Raw genomic sequence first — 19207 nt, 5'->3', positions numbered from 1 at the left:
AGGTATAACCTTCTAAGACTGGACCAGGAAGATATAGAAAATATGAACAGACCAATCACAAGTAATGAAATTGAAACAATGATTTAAAATCTTACAACAAACAAAAGTCCAGGACCAGATGGCTTCACAGGTGAATTGTATCAAACATTTAGAGAAGAGCTAATACCCATCCTTCTCAAACTCTTCCAAAACATTGCAGAGGAAGGAAAACTCCAAAACTCATTGTATGAGGCCACCATCACCCTGATACCAAAACCAGACAAAGATACTACAAAAAAGGAAAATTACAGACCAATATCACTGATGAATATAGACTCAAAAATCCTCAACAAAATACTCGCAAACAGAATCCAACAACACATTAAAAGGATCATACACCATGATCAAGTGGGATTTATCCCAGAGATGCAAGGATACTTCAGTATGTGCAAATCAATCAATGTGATATACCATATTAACAAATTGAAGAATAAAAACCATGTGATCATCTCGATAGATGCAGAAAAAGCTTTTGACAAAATTCAACACCCATTTATGATAAAAACTCTCCAGAAAGTGGGCATACAGGGAACCTACCTCAACATAATAAAGGCCATATATGACAAATCCAGAGCCATCCAGACAAATCCAAATCCATCATTCTCGATGGTGAAAAACTGAAAGCATTTCCTCTAAGATCAGGAAGAAGACAAGGATGTCCACTCTCACCACTATTATTCAACATAGTTTTGGAAGTCCTAGCCATGGCAATCAGAGAAGAAAAAGAAATAAAAGTAATACAAATTGGAAAAGAAGAAGTAAAACTCACTGTTTGCAGATGACATGATACTATACATAGAGAATCCTAAAGATGCCACCAGAAAACTACTAGAGCTAATCAATGAATTTGGTAAAGTTGCAGGATACAGAATTAATGCACAGAAATCTCTTGCATTCCTATACACTACTGTTCAAGAATCTGAAAGAGAAATTAAGGAAACATTCCCATTTACCAATGCAACAAAAAGATTAAAATATCTAGGAATAAACCTACCTAGGAAGACAAAAGACTTGTATGCAGAAAACTATAAGACACTGATGAAAGAAATTAAAGATGGTACCAACAGATGGAGAGATATACCATGTTCTTGGATTGGAAGAATCAATAATGTGAAAATGACTATACTACCCAAAGCAATCCACAGATTCAATGCAATCCCTATCAAATTACCAGTGGTAATTTTTACGGAGCTAGCACAAAAAATCTTAAAATTTGGATGGAGACATAAAAGACCCTGAAGAGCCAAAGCAGTCTTGAGGGAAAAAAATGGAGCTGGAGGAATCAGACTCCCTGACTTCAGACTATACTACAAAGATACAGTAAGCAAGACAATATGGTACTGGCACAAAAACAAAAACATAGATCAATGGAACAAGATAGAAAGCCCAGAGATAAACCCATGCACCTATGGTCAACTAATCTATGGCAAAGGAGGCAAGGATATACGATGGAGAAAAGACAGTCTCTTCAATAAGTGGTACTGGGAAAACTGGACAATGACATGTAAAAGAATGAAATTAGAACACTCCCTAACACCATACACAAAAATAAACTCAAAATGGATTAGAGACCTAAATGTAAGACCGGGCACTATAAAACTCTTAGAGGAAAACATAGGAAGAACACTGTTTGACATAAATCACAGCAAGATATTTTTGATCCGTCTCCTAGAATAATGGAAATGAAAACAAAAATAAACAAATGGGACTAATGAAACTTCAAAGCTTTTGCACAGCAAAGGAAACTATAAACAAGACCAAAAGATAACCCTCAGAATGGGAGAAAATATTTGCAAATGAATCAACGGACAAAGGATTAATCTCCAAAATATATAAACAGGTCACGCAGCTCAATATTACAAAAACAAACAACCCAATCCAAAAATGGGCAGAAGACCTAAATAGACATTTCTCCAAAGAAGACATACAGATGGCCAAGAAGCACATGAAAAGCTGCTCAACATCACTGTTAGAGAAATGCAAATCAAAACTACAATAAGGTATCACCTCACACCGGTTAGAATGGGTATCATCAGAAAATCTACAAACAACAAATTCTGGAGAGGGTGTGGAGAAAAGGGAACCCTCTTGCACTGTTGGTGGGAATGTAAATTGATACAGCCACTATGGAGAACAGTATGGAGGTTCCTTAAAAAACTAAAAATAGAATTACCGTATGACCCAGCAATCCCCCTACTGGGCATATACCCAGAGAAAACCATAATTCAAAAAGACACATGCACCCCAGTGTTCATTGCAGCACTATTTACAATAGCCAGGTCTCAGAAGCAACCTAAATGCCCATTGACAGTTGAATGAATAAAGATGTGGCACATATACACCATGGAATATTACTCAGCCATAAAAAGGAACGAAATTGGGTCATTTGTAGAGATGTGGATGGATCTAGAGACTGTCATACAGAGTGAAGTTAAGTCAGAAAGAGAAAAACAAAAATCATATATTAACGCATATATGTGGAACCTAGAAAAGTGGTATAGATGAACCGGTTTGCAGGGCAGAAATTGAGACACAGATGTAGAGAACAAACGTATGGACACCAAGGTGGGGAAAGCGGTGGGGGTGGTGGAGAGGTGGTGGTGGTGGTGGGATGAATTGGGCAAATGGGATTGACATGTATACACTGATGTGTATAAAATTGATGACTAATAAGGACCTGCTGTGTAAAAAAAATAAATAAAATAAATTAAAAAAATTTTTTTAAATCTCAATAATTTTCTTTTTGGAATTCATGTTAAAATGCTAATATTTTGGGGAAATTGGGTAAAATATATTATTAAAACTAATTTCACTTTTTTAGTTTTTAATGTGATTACTAGAATATTTTAAGTAATTTATGGGGTTCGCATTATATTTTTAGTGGACAGCATTTATCTAGGTATTAATCCTTTGTTAGTTTTCAATGATGCAACTATTCTCTCTATCCGTTAACTTTGTTTTTCGTATCCTTCACTGAACAAAAAGCCTTAATTCTGATGCAGTTAAATCATCAATTTTTCATTCATGATTTGTGCTTTCATGGTTTAATAAACTTCACAAAGATATTCTTCTTTTTCGTCTACTGGCTCTGTATTTTTACCTTTCTCACTTAGGGTTTTAGTCCACTTAGAGTTCATCTTTGTATAGTGTTAAGTCAGAAGTTTAGCTTTTCTCCCGGTGAAGAGCCAGTTTTCTTAATATCATATACCACAACAAGGCATCCTTGTCCATCTTTTATGGTACACTTATATCAAATTCCCATAAACACAGATTTATTTCTGAACTCTCCATTCTGTTCCATTGGTCTGTTTCTACCCCAGAACCATACTGTAATATTTCTTAATAACTAATAATTGGAATCACTTCTCATTCCTATGCTGATATCGGTTATAAACATCCCACCAAATGAGGTTCTATATTCTCCCTTTGCTTTCTCTAGTCAGCTATAGGTTTTGACCATTTAAATATTATTAATACATACCGCCATTGGAACTCCCTTTGACTGCCTTTTCTTTTTTGTTTTTTTTTTTAACATCTTTATTAGCGTATAATTGCTTTACAATGGTGTATTAGTTTCTGCTTTATAACAAAGTGTGACTGCCTTTTCTTTAAGGAGGTTGTTCTCAGTGAGTGTTTTAGAACTGTTAATGAGTAAAAATCTGCCTATTCATCCTAGACAGAGTTATCTGGTCTCACGAGCTGAACACATTGGATAATACTTGAACAACATAACTCAGAACCCAGTAAAATAACCCTCTCAGTATAAGACTTGTATAGGGGCTTGACCAATATGAATGACTGGATCTTTAGGAATACCCTCCAGACTTCACTATTTCAAGTGGTGCAGCTCCCAGCTATTTGAAACTGTGGTTCCAAAGGTCAGTGAAAACAATCTATGACCAATGAGTAAATTCAAAATTATTTCATTCACTGATAGACCATTCTGAGGCATGGAGCAGCTAGGGCTCATAATTCCTTATAAAGAATCATATGCTGGACATTGGAGTTTCAAATATAAATGAAATGCATTTTATTTATATATTTATATCTTGCTTCTTTCCCCAGAGAGAACTTAAAGAAAATAAAGTTAATAAAATAACAACCATCCCTTTAAGGAGTTCACCATCTAGCAAGGAAAACATGTCAACACTATTACCTTAATACAGAGTAGAAGTATTACAATACACATATATCACTAACAAAGTAAGGGATATTTAATACATAAGGGGAAGAGATTGAAGTATCACATTTGATTGGAAGATTAAAAAAATAGTCAGTGGGGCCCGGGTGGCGCAGTGGTTGAGAGTCTGCCTGCCGATGCAGGGGACACAGGTTCGTGGCCGGTTCAGGAGGATCCCACATGCCGCGGAGCGGCTGGGCCCGTGAGCCATGGCTGCTGAGCCTGCGCGTCTGGAGCCTGTGCTCCGCAGCGGGAGAGGCCACAACAGTGAGAGGCCCGCGTACCGCACAAAAAAAAAAAAAAAAAAAAAAAAAAAGATAGTGCACTATTCTATATGAAAAGTGACTAAAGAAACCCAGCAACCAAATACGAGTGAACAACTTTATTCGATCTTATTTTTTAAAAACGATATAAAAGACATTCTTGAAACAATTGGATTAATTCAGTACGGAATTACTATTACTTTTCTGAGGCATAATAATGGAATTGTGTTATACAGGAGTATATCTTTATTCTTAGGAGTTGCATGGTGAGTGTTTAGCAGGGAATTTCATGATGTCAAATTTACTCTGAAAAAATATAATGCAAATACAGCAAAATGTTAACAGTTATTGACTCCAAGCAGAGGAGGTGTTTCATTTTATAGTTCTTTTAACTTTGATGTATGTGGAATTTTTTTCATAATAAAACTTAAAATAACTTGATTCTCTCCTTTGGGTGATATTAAAGTTAAAAAAAATTTAAAAAAGAGTAGGCATTAAGCAAGCAGAGAAGGGGAGCAGGGAGGATGACATCCTAGGCGTATGGGAAAGCTTGCATGAAGGCACAAAGGTAATATGCTTGTGTATTAAGAGACTAAGGACTTGTCCCTGAGAATGTGTAAAATTCAGATCTGAATTACCATGTGGATGATGAGCAAACCTCTACTGAACACCTACTACTGTAACTGTCTTTCACATCACTTAGAGTTCTTTGGCTGCCAGTGATAAAAATCAGTTGAAGTAAAAGCTGAACAGCCAGGACTTAAGAGCTAGAATGAACGCAGCTCTGGGATATAGGATCAATAACCAGTCTTCCCAAGGAGAATGGACCGGCTCTAATCCTCTTCCCTTTTTGCGTTTCTCTACTTATGAGCCAATCCTTAGGAGAGAGAGTAAGATCTAGACCCAAGGAAGTCCTCTTAACACGGGCACTAAGGGATCAGTCTCTTACTGGGTGGCATTCTTGCTCACCTAAATTCAATTCTATTGAATTCTATCTTCTATTTTCTGGGCAACCCTTGAAGCCTTCTTCTCTTTTTGCTTGTTAGCCAGAGTTGGCTTGCCGCCAAAGAACCACAATACAATTTTGACTCTTTTTTATTCGTAGTTAGACTCCTGAACATTTCCCCATCATACACTCCGTGACACAATTTCTTGTGGTTTATTTTTGTCTGAATCTTTATGGTAGATATGAAATTAGGAGGTTTAAGTTAAAAAAATATTTTCCCCTCTACATTTGGGAAGGTATAGGGGTTAAGGATGGAGAGTACTGCCTAGGGGAAAATAAGTACATTAATGGCAATACTGTAAGATTGAAGATATCACATGGCAAGAAAGAGGTAAAACTAAACTGTGAGAGAAGCATCTGAAGGAGAATGCAGGTCTTGTTGAGTGAGAGAAGGTTAGAATAGCCAGCACTGGGGATGTGATATTCGAAATACAACTTGAGGCGCTGGTAGAATTCTCAAAGGCATTTCAGGAAGAAGAAATAGCATAAACAAAAGCATGGAGCTGGGGACTGTAGGCTATGCCCAGGAGGCAGGTTCTGATCATATTAGGAAGAACTTGCATGCCCGGCTAAGGAATCTGCATTTAATTGTAGGTATAGGAAATCACTTAAGGTGTCTGAATGAGAGAGTTACATGGTTAAAAGCAACGTTTTTAAAGAAAATGAGTTTGTCAGAGTTTTGTAGGACCTTGCTGCTCAAAGTCTGGTCAAGGACCAGCAGCATGATTTCACCTGGGAACCTACGCAGAATCTCAGCCTCCCTTTCCCAGAGCCAGCGAATCTAAACCTGTAGAGTAGCAAGAAACCCCCAAGTGATCTACTCGCACATTGAACTCTGGGAAGCACTGATGTCAAATACAGTGGAAGAGGAAGATTTGACTTGAGACCAGTCGGACGACTAGGCCAGGGAGAGATGAGCAAAGGTGAGAGCAGCAGACACACCAAGACTAATGAGATTGGCCCAAAAGGGAGAAGGCACGATGGCACAGAGCTTTTAGGCTGCTTCACTCATTTTCCTAATAGATTAATCCTCTTACCTTATTCATTAAAGTCATTGTTTCCTTTTAATACATTTTTCTTCTATTTGTTCTTTCTATTCATTAGCAAGCACTGCTTCTTTCTAATTGTTTCATAGGCCATAAAACAAATGAGAAATTTTCTTGAGCCTAGTTTTTAAGGGATGCAGGTTGCAACTACTGCTGTGCCACAGGCTGGAATAAAAAAAAAAATCGCATAAAGAGATTAGAAAGGAGAAATAAGAAGAGTGAAAACATCTCCTTTTGTATTTCAGGGTTTTCTTCCCTTCTGTGTTTAATATGAATCCAACAGGTGTGCATTCAAAGCGTGCAAGTGTGTCTTCATCAGCTTTTAATCATCAGCTTCAAGAAAATTCAGATCCTCCGAAAGAGGGAAAAATAAACAGCTGAGCAGTGTGCCTCATTTACACTTCAAATATACTTTGAATTGGTTTTTCCTCAATTAATCAAATAGCTGGTGTATCCCTAAAGTAGTATAAAGTGACACGCTGTGTGAAATCAATTTTTCTTTCTAAAATCATTAAATCCAGTAGCCTGTGACTACATCCCTACTAATCCTGGTACCAATCCTTTCATCCTCCATTAACTTTGGCACGCCTACCAGGCTGTCAAGAATAATTTCCCAGGACGTAAATAATTCAGAAATTAAAAATTAATAAATAATAACTACTGGGAGACAGGCTGGGTCAATTAGTGCTTTCTGCATTCTGTTTCTTCGCAGCAGGGGGGGCAGCCACATTCGTTACTTGAATCTTTCCTTCAATTCTGAGGTCTGATTTACAGCTCTTCATTACTGGATCCAGTCAGACACAATTACCTCCATCACTATCTCAGTTCCTAACTTCAAAGAAACGAACGTTTTCTTGTCTGCTTTTTTTCTCCTTGCAGCAGGCTCAGCTTGACATCCCTGGAATTTCTTCCACGCAGACTAATTAATAAGTCTTCGACTTATCGTATTCACTTCTCTTCTTTGATGTGCTACCTTAGTCAATCATCCCATTTAATTAGAATTTCAGTGATAACTTTACTTATCTTGTGGCGAGATGTAAATTAAAATAATAGGATTTTAATTCTCTTTTTTATGGGGTTATGACATTTTGGAAGAAAAAGTTTCAACACAAACATGATATTATGTATTCTCTATGCAGGGGTAGAGGAGCATTCTGCAAAACTATTTTCCTCTTGCTACAAAGTAGTATTGCTGTTAAGCAAGCAATCATGGAAAGGCACTGTATTTTTCTATAGCATCGTTTCATCAAGTCCTTCACAGAGAAAAAAATTACCTTGATTTGCATAAATAATTGGAACAAGGTACAGGTCATGTTGCCAGTAAAGGCACTGGCTATGTTTTGAAGAAAAAAATATCCCAGAAAGTCAAGGCTTTGATATACCAACACTGTTAACTCTTTTTGCCCTTGCCTGTCAATCCATGCTGATTTCCATTTTAGTAAATTCTCTACTAGTTTCTTTAGACTTCTTCCCTAATATACCACAAGGAAATAAAAAGGTTCTCCCAAGAACACAACAGACATTAGCAAAGCACAAGATATAACACTGATGTGCAAAATTGGTTAATAAGGGAATGCAGAAAGCAGCATTTCATTCTAGAAAACAATACTAAGACCAATATTTATTAAGCTTCCACTGTGTACCAGCCTCAGTCTCATGCGTTACGTCTGTTAATTCTTCCAGCATACCCATAATAAAGGATTATTATTCCCATATTACAGATGAGACAGTGTCAGTGAGGTTATCCTGGCCTTCCTAAGGTCACAAAGGTAGCATATGAGGATGAAGAAATACAGAAGGCATAAGAAGAATAACGTTTAAGTCTCTGAGCATAGCATTTAAAGCCCTCCATGATCTGACTTCATACTGCCTGCCAAACTCATGTTCTTTCTATTCTATTACATAAACTCATCCAAAATACATCTCCAGGCATTAACCCAGTGCCAGATTCTAGCATTATACCTTATTAATACATCATCAATGGTTACCTTAATGCTTATAGACATTGGCTGAAATTCAGTCATTGTAGTTATAAATAGTAATCTCAATCATCATAAATATATTATTTTAAAATAGCGAGTACAAACAGAAAAGCACATATATATATGCAAGTTTTAGAACAAAAAAATAATCTTTTCTCACATTTTCTTGTACTGTTTTTCCCCAGGAGTGAAATGATTAGCTTTTTTGTTTGTGGCTTAAAAAAGAAAGTTACTAACAATAGAAACATCAATGGGAATTAGTCTATCCTTGATCTCTCAATCTTTCCCCTCCACTACGCTCAATAACAATGTCCAGTAAGACAACAGAGGTTACGGTGACCAATAGAAATTTATTTCATTAGTTAGATCTGAAACCACTGCATTAATGCCATTTTGAAGCTAAACTTTCAGGGATTTAATACAGTTGTTCTTTAACAATAGAACTTGGTTCATTTACTGCTTAAGACATGATTATTTAAATTAAAGTTAATTGGTTTCCTTACTCTCCTTTAGGGCTTTAGGCTTAGAACATTTCTATTAGAAAAGTCTAATTTGTCTCAAGTTCTTATTTCTAAATTTTAGAGTGGTTAAAATGCTCTCATATTTTAACTCTTTGTAGCAAAAATTATGTCTAAATTACAGCTCAAACTGGCAAAGCAATTAAAGATGCAGGTGACGCAATTAACAAAAGGGCTCAATCGTAGTTCAGAAGACTCGGAGCTACAGTGTAAGTTGAGCAGTCGTCTCTGCCAGGGCCTCTCACAGGTTGAGAAAAGCTTGAGGCTACTTTTCCTGAGGTTCCCAAGTATCAATTTAAAAATGAAGACATGCCAAAGCAAGATTACCAAAACCATCACATATTTTAAGTGTTTACATTGGACCAATTAATGTTTTAATACACAAAATATGGTGTAACAGAATTAGGCTATTCATAAATAATCACAGTACCAATAAAATGCATAAATTCATGGAGCACTATAGGCTGTGACACCAGTAATGGGACGAAGTACACAAGTTCTACAATGAAAGTCTTTCAATCCCTTTCCTGTAACTCAATGACTGTAAATATAACCTCATCTCGAAAAAAATGTTAAATTCTTAACTTCATGCTCTCTGGAACAGGAGGCTCGAGTTCAAATGCTCCCTCTCACCATTCCTTGATAAGCTCCAATCTCATACATTCACTCAAAAATTATTTTGAGTGCTTGCTACATGCCAGGCACCACTGTAGGCATTAAAAATATATCAGTTCAAAAAAAATTCTTTTTAAAAGGACTAAACTCCCTACCTCATGGAGCATATTTCTAACGGAGACAGATAACATATAATAAACACAATAAATAAATATATAGTACGTAGAAAATAAATGCAGGAAAAAATACAGAACAGGGTTCAGGGGATCTATAAGTGCCAATGAACGATAGAAATGTACGATTTATCAATATATAGGATAGTTAGGATAGGCCTCGCCAAAAAGTAACCTTAAGCAAACAAGTGAAGGAAGTAAGTAAGAGTAGTAAGTAAGCCATGCAGACATCTGGGGGAAGAGCATTCCAGGCAAAGGAATGGCCAGTGAAACAGAAACACCATGGTGCCTTTGTGCAAACTAGAAAAGGTGTTGCTTCCCCCATTGATCTGAGGAGAAAATTTTAATTAGCATCTTAAAGGATACTGAGAAGAAAATTAACAAATTCAACACTCCTTCCTGACATGGCAAAAAAATTAAATAGATTAAGAAATAATAATCAATGGCTATCTCCTTAACACAACTTAGCAGAGAGACACTGGATGCTTTCCTGCTAAAGTCAGGAATATGCAAAAAAAGTCCATTATCTACACTACTATTAAATGTTGTGTTTGAAGTATCAGCCAATAGAATTGGACAAGAGGTATAAGAATTAGAAAGGAAGAGGTAATATACCTGGATAATATACCTGGACACCCCTCCAAAATAAATTAAAAAATTAAATACCAATAACAAGTAAGGTAGTAGAATATAAATTAATAAACAAAAATTCATAGACTTCCATAAAAAGAAAACAGTTAAATGGACTAATGGAAAAGAGAATGCCATTTATATTAGCAGCAAAACAGATAAAATACCTAGAAATAGACTTAATTAAAAGAATGCAGAAAAACTATATCAATAAAGCTTTAAAAATAGAGATGAATAAATAGAAAGACATTCCATGTTCTTGGATAGGATGACTCAACATCATAGAGGTCAATTCTCCCCAAGTTAACAGATATATTCAATGTAATAAAAATGTCAACAAGTTTTTGTCTGGAGCTAAACAAGTTGATTCTAAAATGTGTATGTGAGTAGATATGCAAGGCCTAAAATTATTTTAATTTTTCATATAAAATATCCTGAAATCAATAAAAAGCAATCAGCCACATGAGATGACAAGGCAACAAAAACCAAGAGAAATATCACACAATAGAAAGCCATGCTTGGGGGATTCAGAGAATGGAGTTATCAGTCACAAAACATTCAAATAATTCTGCTAAATATACTCAGGTACTCAAGGAAAGAAAAATCAAGGTTAAAAATTTCGCATAGAATGAGAAATATAAAAAGAGAAATAAATGGAAAGCTTAGAACTGAAATGAAAAGCCCACTGGAGTTATACTGAAAAGAGAATTAATGAACTGGAAGACAGGTGAAAACAAAACAGAACAAAGCATGGAAAAACAAAAGGATAGTAAATATTAAAGAGTGTAGGAAACTGTGGTATCTTTAAAATATAATCCTAAAATCATTGACACTCTATCCATCAAGAGGTGAGGATATATGTCCACTGCCTTTGAACCTGGGGGGCTCGTAACAGCTTTGACCAATAGAATATGGTGGAAGTAATGCTATGTAACTTCCAAGGCTAGATCACAAAAGGCCATGCAGCTTCTACTGGTTCTCTTAGACTGCTTGCTTTATAGATGCTCCCTCTCAAGATACGCCCTCTCAGCTGCCATGTGTGAGAAGTCCAAGCCCCATGGAGAAGCCATGGAGAGGTGCTCTGATGGACAGTCTCAGGCTGAGACTGGCCTTGGAGGTATCCCAACCCAGGAATTAACTAAAAAAGTGTTCAGATGATTCCAGCCTCCAGCTGTTCAACTCACCCCCAGGTGAAGCACCCCCAGTTATCCCGTAGCAAGGACAAACCATTCCCACGACGCCATGAAGAAATTCCTGACCATGTAATCCATAAGCATAATAAAATGGTGTTACTTTATGCCACTAAGTTTGAGGTGGTTTGTTACAACAGCAACTGATAACCAGAAGAGGGCCTAGAAATACAGCGATAAGAATACAGTATATAACTGGATATATTTAGTAAGTGTACCCCAAATTAAAAAAGAGCTAAAAGGAGAGAGATTAATAAAAACAAGTGAGGTTCTTTGAAATGTTTACTAAGATTGCCACATCTCTGGCAAGTCTGATCAAGAAAAAATGCAAACACAGGTTGAAAGAGAAGAAAAGTCATGTTATAGAACTGGGTTATGTAGAACAAGGGAAAACTGTGACAGTGAGACTATTGTTTTTATCTACTGGGGTGGAGGTGGGCACAGAAAGGTAGGTAAAGTACACTAAGTACACTACAGTGTACTAAGGGCTCCCATCTTCTGTTATACTCAACTGCCCAGCAACAGTCTCTCCAGAAATAGTGAGAATATATTCCAAGTAAATGCATTCTTTTGTTCATTCATTCAAAAACCACATTTGGCTCTCAACCCCAGCCTCCATCTCAATACCTGGTACAGAGACAAAAGGAATTCCAGGGGACAGAAAGTAAAGAACTGGGAAGGAGAGAAGGAACTATGTCAAGGTCAGGGGAGAAGCAGCTATGTGAGAGTCAGCAAAGGGAGGGATATAACCAGAGCCTTCCATCTGGTGTGGTGACAAAGATGGCAGTGATGTGAGACAAGACGGAATTAAAGGCCTCACAGTCTGAGGCAGATCTCTGTATGGACAGGGCATTTGCCCTCAGTCACTTGCCTGCTTTCTCACCTCTATAATTGGACTGGAAAACCTGAAAGGGAACTTGAGTGGACACTGGGATACTCTACTCAAATCCTCTCTTCTGGGCCAAGGATATTAGCTGGGTCACTGGACGTTGCTCTCAGCTTCAGGAAACGGCGTCACCCTTGGTCAGGGAGCAGCCAGACCAAAGACTGGCTGATGTGGGTTGCAAAGGCCCAGCTTCCTTGCCAGTTTGGGACAGCTATGAAGAGCCATCCCAATTCCAGAGCTCCCCGTTGGAACAGCTGAGGCCTCAGTTGTAACAACACTGTGGGTCTCCTGATCCTACCTTCCTCACTCCCTTACAGGTGTATTTTTTAAGACCACTCCCCAGTACACCAGCATATAACTCTCTCAGTATGTTTCCAGGGAGCTTAATCTAAGATTAAAAATGTAAAGACCGTTTTTAGCGGTCTTCCTTAGAGCCCAGGGAAAGTGTTTACTTTTTTGGAAGTCATGAACCGCTTTGACCATATAGTGAAAACTAAGGACCCTCTTCACAGAAAAATACACAGAAGCACTTAATGTAAACTTTCACATGCTATTTTAGAGAGGTCATTTTTTTTTCTTCCTCATCTTTAAGGCCCTGTTAAGACTTTACCAGCTATGTGAAGCCTCAAGAAATGAGCACTCACCCTCTACAAGAGGGGTCCGCAACCGGCCGTGGACCGGTACCGCTCAGCGGCCTGCTAGGAACCGGGCGCACAGCAGGAGGTGAAGAGAGGGCACTTAAGCAAAGCTTCATCTGCGGCTTCCCAACACTCGCATTACCGCCTGAACCATCCCCTATATCCCCTCCCAACCGCCCCCCCCAAAAAAAAACCGTCTTCCACGAAACCGGTCCTTGGTGCCAAAAGGGTTGGGGACCACTGCTCTACAAGACACCGTGCTGAGTGCTTTAACTTCATGATGATTTTGATCACGACATAACTCTGCAAGGTTACTAACAGCTTCCTGTTCGAGATGTAAGGACTCACCCAACATAACACAGCTAATAATTAGCAAATTTTGGATTAAAATCCTAATGTGTAAAATTTGTGCTCTGAATGAAGAACAAGAAAAAGGAAGGGCCGGTTAAGGACAGTAACTCCTCAAAGGTCACCTAGTGATAAGTGTCAGCATTGGGCTTCAAACTCGGGCCTAACCCCAAAGGTGGCGCTCTTTAAGTCAAATATGTCTTAGCGCCCTTGAGAACGGTAAAAGCCTGGTTTTGTCTTACCCCCGCCCTTCATAGGTCCTTCGTCATTTGTATTTGTTTCTACAGCGATTCCCGAAAGACCTTCGTGTGGCGCTGTTGCGGAAGGCTGGGAGCATCCCGACCCACAGAGGGGCGGCACGTCGCTAGACGTACAACGCGGCGGTGCTATGAATCCCCGCCCACCGAGGGGAGCTGCGTGGCTTCCGTACAACATGGCTGCGTTCTTGCCGCCACGCCTCTTCCTGTGACGTACTTCCTATCATGCGCAGTCATATTTGACCCTTGAACTTGCTGGTGCTTTTTGCTTCCTCTTCCGGGGACGGTATCTAGAGGTATGGTTGCTTTTTCCTTGTCTTTATTGCTACTGCCTTTACAATCGGCCGCCATCCGGGGAGTTGCAGGAGACGGGGTCTCTCAGGCACAGTCTTTTGAGCTGGCGTGGGGGTAAGGGCTTAGGAGGAAGGTTGGTAGTGAGCAGTTCCCCGGACTTTTAGCTTCAGACACCTCTCGATCCCGACCTCCGCTCCGCAGCAGTGAGTGGCAGGAGCTCACCACCCGTGGCTTTGCCGCCTTTGCAGTCCGGCGTTCGGAGACAAATGAGTTGTGAGTTCCGGCTGATGGAGACTGCGAAGTCGCCGGACGTTCTCATATCTTAGGCCATGCTTTAACCCCGCGCCTGTAGCTGTTCTCCAGGCTCTGGGAGGGTCGACGACCGACACGTTCAGGTCATTTCAAAATGTGTTCTAAGACCAATAGCAAGTAAGATAAAAATTTTTAATAGAGAGTTTTCTGTCTTGGTTTTGGAGAGGCAAACGGCTGATTGGGTCACTCGCACCGGCCTTCCGTGTGGGTTTTGATGTCTGACAGTTCCAGTGTAATGATAGTAAGGAGCTTGCAACACCAGATGCAGGCTGTTGCCTTTTAAGTAACATGCTGTGACGAAATGGTTACAAAATTTGGGGAAAATTAGGTTGATTCAAGTTTGCCTATGTTTTATGGTATTTTGGGTAGTTCACTGAAAAAAGAAGAAAAACCAGTTGGATGCCATAATCCAGAAACACTTGATCCAGTACCAAAATTAGTATTAAATGGCACCTAACTTATCCCGGATGCTGCTTTGGGGGCAGAACACTGAGCCTTGGGCAGCCACTAGGTTGGGGCAGAATGCCTGCTGTCGTTTAATCCTAATGACAGTTGTGTGAAATAGTCAAAAATTATATTTTACAGATAAGCAAGCTGGCCTACGGAGCTTTATAGTCTCAGTAAATGGTATAGCTAAGGATTCAACTTACACATAGGTGTGCTCGTGTGTTCTTCCTTTAAAACCAGCGTTTCTCAAACTTGCCTGTTGGTAGCACTTTTCTGGATACTACTCCAAACAGAATCAGACTCTTTGAGAGAAAAGCCTGGTAATTAAAATTTTAACCAAGTGCCACGTTTGATTACCGTCAGGAAAACAAACATCGCCCCTTAGCATTCTTCCCAATCACCCTTAAATATAAGTATAGCTGTCCCTCAGTATCCTGGGGGATTGTTGCAGGATCCCCGAGGATACCAAAATCGCTGATGCTTAAGTCACTTGTGTAAAATCCTCCCATATACTTTAAATCATCTCTAGATTTCGTATAACACGTAATGCAATGTAAATGACTGTAAATAGTTGTGGGCACGCAGCAAATTCGAGTTTTGCTTTTTGGAACTTTGTGAAGTTTATTTTCCCTGGGTATTTTTGATCCGCGGTTCGTTGGATCTGCGGATGCAGAACCTGCGGGTACAAAGGGTCAGCAGTAGTTTATTTATTTATTTTGGTATACAAATGTGTTTATTTTAGGGGGATGTAATCGCCACTGCACAGTAGAACCTCAGGGAAAAGAGGAGCTCCAAGTTCCCCTTTGTTTTGCAGGGTCGGGGAGAAATGGTCAATAATCTTAAATAACCATCATATTCAGGATGGATCAGTCTGCACTAGGTCCAGCCCTAGGTCCCAAAGACCAAGAGGATGCTAAGGGGCTTCCGGTGGGGGCATAAAGGATCAATGTTCCCTGTTCCTTCACCTGCTTAAATCACTGGCTTTGGCTCCCCTTCTCCGGGAAGCCCCCTGATTAAGCCAACCCAGGCAGCTAAAGCATCTTCTTTCTCCTTCCACCTCTAAGCTCTGGGCTGAGAGATTCTACTCTTTGTGGTTTGATTCAGTCTCCCCAGTTCATCCTCATGTAAATCGTCAGCTGTAGTTTTAAAACATGGAATCCTTTTCATAAGATACCTTAAGATAAGGATATTGTATGTAAGAACGTACATGGGTAATGTGTAAACTCTGTGATGCTGTTTTGTTTTAAGGTTTGAATTTTTCTACAATGCAGTCTTATTTCATCTTGATTTAGGCATTCAGGATGGTTCAGCGTTTGACATACCGTCGTAGGCTGTCCTACAATACAGCCTCTAACAAAACCAGGCTGTAAGTATTTCCAAAATTAATATACGTATTGTCATTTATTCTACAAAATGTTGAGCTGTTGTCTATTCTCTCACTTTCTAGGTCCCGAACCCCTGGTAATAGAATTGTTTACCTTTATACCAAGAAAGTTGGGAAAGCACCAAAATCCGCATGTGGCGTGTGCCCAGGCCGACTTCGAGGAGTAAGTGATCCTTTTGCTGTGAATAACATAAGAAGGGTTGAGCATTAATTCCTTTGGTGAGTGAGTGAAGGAGCGGTCGCCACTAGGGGGGTTGAGAATTACTAAGCCTTCATGATCCATATCTGTGAAGAACGTAGACTTTCTTTTAAAACCTATGTGGCAAATACAGTGAAATGCCTTTCAGGTAGATCAGTGTACCATTTCCCTTTGTAACCTAGATTAATGTTTATACTTAATACTCATCAGAAATCTAGGACAATTTCTGTTTCTGTTAAAGCATCACAAAATAATCTCAGCGTTTTCTTTATGCAGGTTCGTGCTGTGAGACCTAAAGTTCTTATGAGGTTGTCTAAAACGAAAAAGCATGTTAGCCGGGCCTACGGTGGTTCCATGTGTGCTAAATGTGTCCGTGACAGGTAAATAACTATGAAATCACATGGGCTATCTTAAGTGTGTCTGTGTCTGTTGCACTGCATGCTAATCATTATTAGAAGACTGGTGAAAAAATACCAAAAGTTGCATATTGTATCAGTAGAATCCTCCTTGACTAGGGATAATCGATGCTGAACAAACTAATAAATGATATTAGCTCCTATTCAGTTATGATGTTGGGACATCTTTATGCTAGATGTAGAAATTAAATGGTTGGGTGGGGCAGGCAGGTAAGAAGGTCTCAGGTTGATGGAGAGTGGAAGGTCCTAAAAGTGTAGGAACAGAATCGCCGTACGTAGTTCTAGTGTGGCTGGAGCAGAATGTTTTGGGAGATGATACACAGGAAAGGTAGAAACATCACAGGTAATGAAGGGCCTCATAGGACAGATTTTTTGGCTTGATTCTTTAAAATGTGGTAATTGATGGGGTGTGAGCAGGGCAGGGAAACCTTCGGTGTGCCAGAGACTAAGTGTGCAGCGGGATGGATAGTGAAGTCATTCTTTCAGCAAAGGGTGAGTGCTTGGAACGGTTTCTCTGCTTTGTCAAGGCACCTACGTGAAGACCGAAGGCTGGATCGCGGGTGAATGGGGTTATTGGGAGATGACTGTGTCTTGTGGATGTGCAAAAGGATTGGTAGTGGCATAGGTAGGAATAGAAGCAGTGGGGTTTATGGTGATAATATTTGCTCAGCATTTTTATGATAAGCTCTGCCAAAAGTCCATCTGGGAGGTATTTTTTATTTATTTATTTTTTGGTGGAGAAACCAAGGCTTGTTGCTTAAAGTTACATAGCTGGTAAGAGGATTCCTTCCAGGTTTTATTGAGGCTCTTGCTCTTAATTAACCCTACTGGCTACATTAAGTTTTCTCCAGAGACCTATGTGGGAAGATTTGAGAGGTGATTGGTCTTTAGAAGAGAAGTTGGTTCGGAGGAGTGGTTTGCCTTCAGTTCATTCAGCTTTTGTTCTATAAAGTGCTCTGGCTAAGTCTCTACACCAAATCTGACATCAAACTTTGCAAGTTCATTCTACCTTTCAGGAGTTAATTTGTAAGGGGAGGTTAGGCATGTTACATTAATACAAATACAAGCTAAATATAAATTCCATGAAATATAGGAGAACTTCACTATGGTTGAAGTTTGGAGGAGAAATGACTTTAAAGTAGCCGAGAATCTGGGAGTGGTATTCGAGGTGGAACCTGAGTGACGGGTAAATTTTAGACAAGAGGTCGAGTGGGCATTGCAGGCAGGGAATGAACATAGTTTAATCTGGCACATTGAGGGTATAAAAGGAATGAGAAATGAGATTGGAAAGGTAGCGTTGGAGATGAATGAGTCATGAGTTGCAAGCTAGAGGAGTCTTTTTACCAGTCTTTGGTTCCCAGACTTTGCTAAGCATAACCACATGAGCACGTTTGTTAAAAAATATTCTCAGGCCCTAGCTTCTGGAGATTTGGGTGTGGATCTGTAGGGCAGCCTGAAGAATAGCATTTGCTGTGACACTGAGGGAGTCTGTGTAGTCTTTGCTCTGGGTAAGAGTGACATCAGCTCTGTTTCTGTAATGTGGTTATGTCCAGGACATTTGAAGGAGTCAGAAATCCCAGGCTTTTGAGGGTAGATTATTAGATAACCAGGGGTACCAGAAGGACACCTGAAGCTGAAAGGGTCTGTCCATAGAATTTTTTCAGCTCTTAAGTTTTAAATCTGTACTTGTGTAGGTTTTGTTTACTTTTCTGGGTATCTTACCTGATTGCTTTACTCGGTTCTTTTATGACACTTTTCTTTCTTGTGTTAAATTGATTTTTTTAAAACTGTATTTAACATTTTCTTTTCTAGGATCAAGCGCGCTTTCCTCATTGAGGAGCAGAAAATCGTTGTGAAAGTGTTGAAAGCACAAGCACAGAGTCAGAAAGCTAAATAGAAAAATAAAGCTTCTTTGAGTAATAAAAAAATCAAAAAGCCTTGTTCTGTTATTTCCATTGTGGTTTGTTAGTGTACACGTTTGGTTTCTGTAGTAACGAGAGGGCCCCCCAACACACACAATTTTTAGTTGATTACTTTTTCTAAAAGTAAGTGGAGGTCAGTGATGGCTGAAATTTTTTGATGGTAGCTCTAGATAACATTAAAATATGGACTGTAATATATTTTCTCTTAGGAACTACGTTATGTGTTCCTGTTAACTCTTAATAATGCAAAAGTATCTAAAGATTTTAATAATAGCTCCTTACAGTGCTTAGACTGTATCAAGCAGCCCTCCCAAGTATTCTACATAAGGTCTTCTGAATTGTCTTCCAGGATGATTTCTTCAGGCCATGTCAAGCTTATTTCCCATCTCAAGGGAAAGTAGAGAGCAGGTGCTGTTTTCATAAGCCAAGAATCTAGAAGCTGAAAGAGTATCTGAATTCTGT

The 19207-nt window shown here is 39.1% G+C and overlaps 1 protein-coding gene across 1 annotated transcript; it reads left to right on the top strand.

The window, feature by feature from the left end:
- Positions 1 to 14013: 14013 nt before the first annotated feature.
- On the top strand, positions 14014 to 18760 carry RPL34 (ribosomal protein L34). Its single transcript, XM_004331292.4, has 5 exons — positions 14014 to 14067; positions 16117 to 16190; positions 16272 to 16371; positions 16684 to 16787; positions 18636 to 18760. Exons 2-5 carry the CDS (start codon positions 16126 to 16128, stop codon positions 18718 to 18720), a joined length of 354 nt encoding a protein of 117 aa, XP_004331340.1. The 5' UTR covers positions 14014 to 14067; positions 16117 to 16125; the 3' UTR covers positions 18721 to 18760.
- Positions 18761 to 19207: the final 447 nt, after the last annotated feature.

The sequence above is a fragment of the Tursiops truncatus genome, chromosome 5 (assembly GCF_011762595.2).
Source record: "Tursiops truncatus isolate mTurTru1 chromosome 5, mTurTru1.mat.Y, whole genome shotgun sequence".
NCBI lineage: Eukaryota > Metazoa > Chordata > Mammalia > Artiodactyla > Delphinidae > Tursiops > Tursiops truncatus.
The sequence above is the reverse complement of the archived record's forward strand: the minus strand, read 5'-3'. Positions and strand labels throughout refer to the sequence as shown.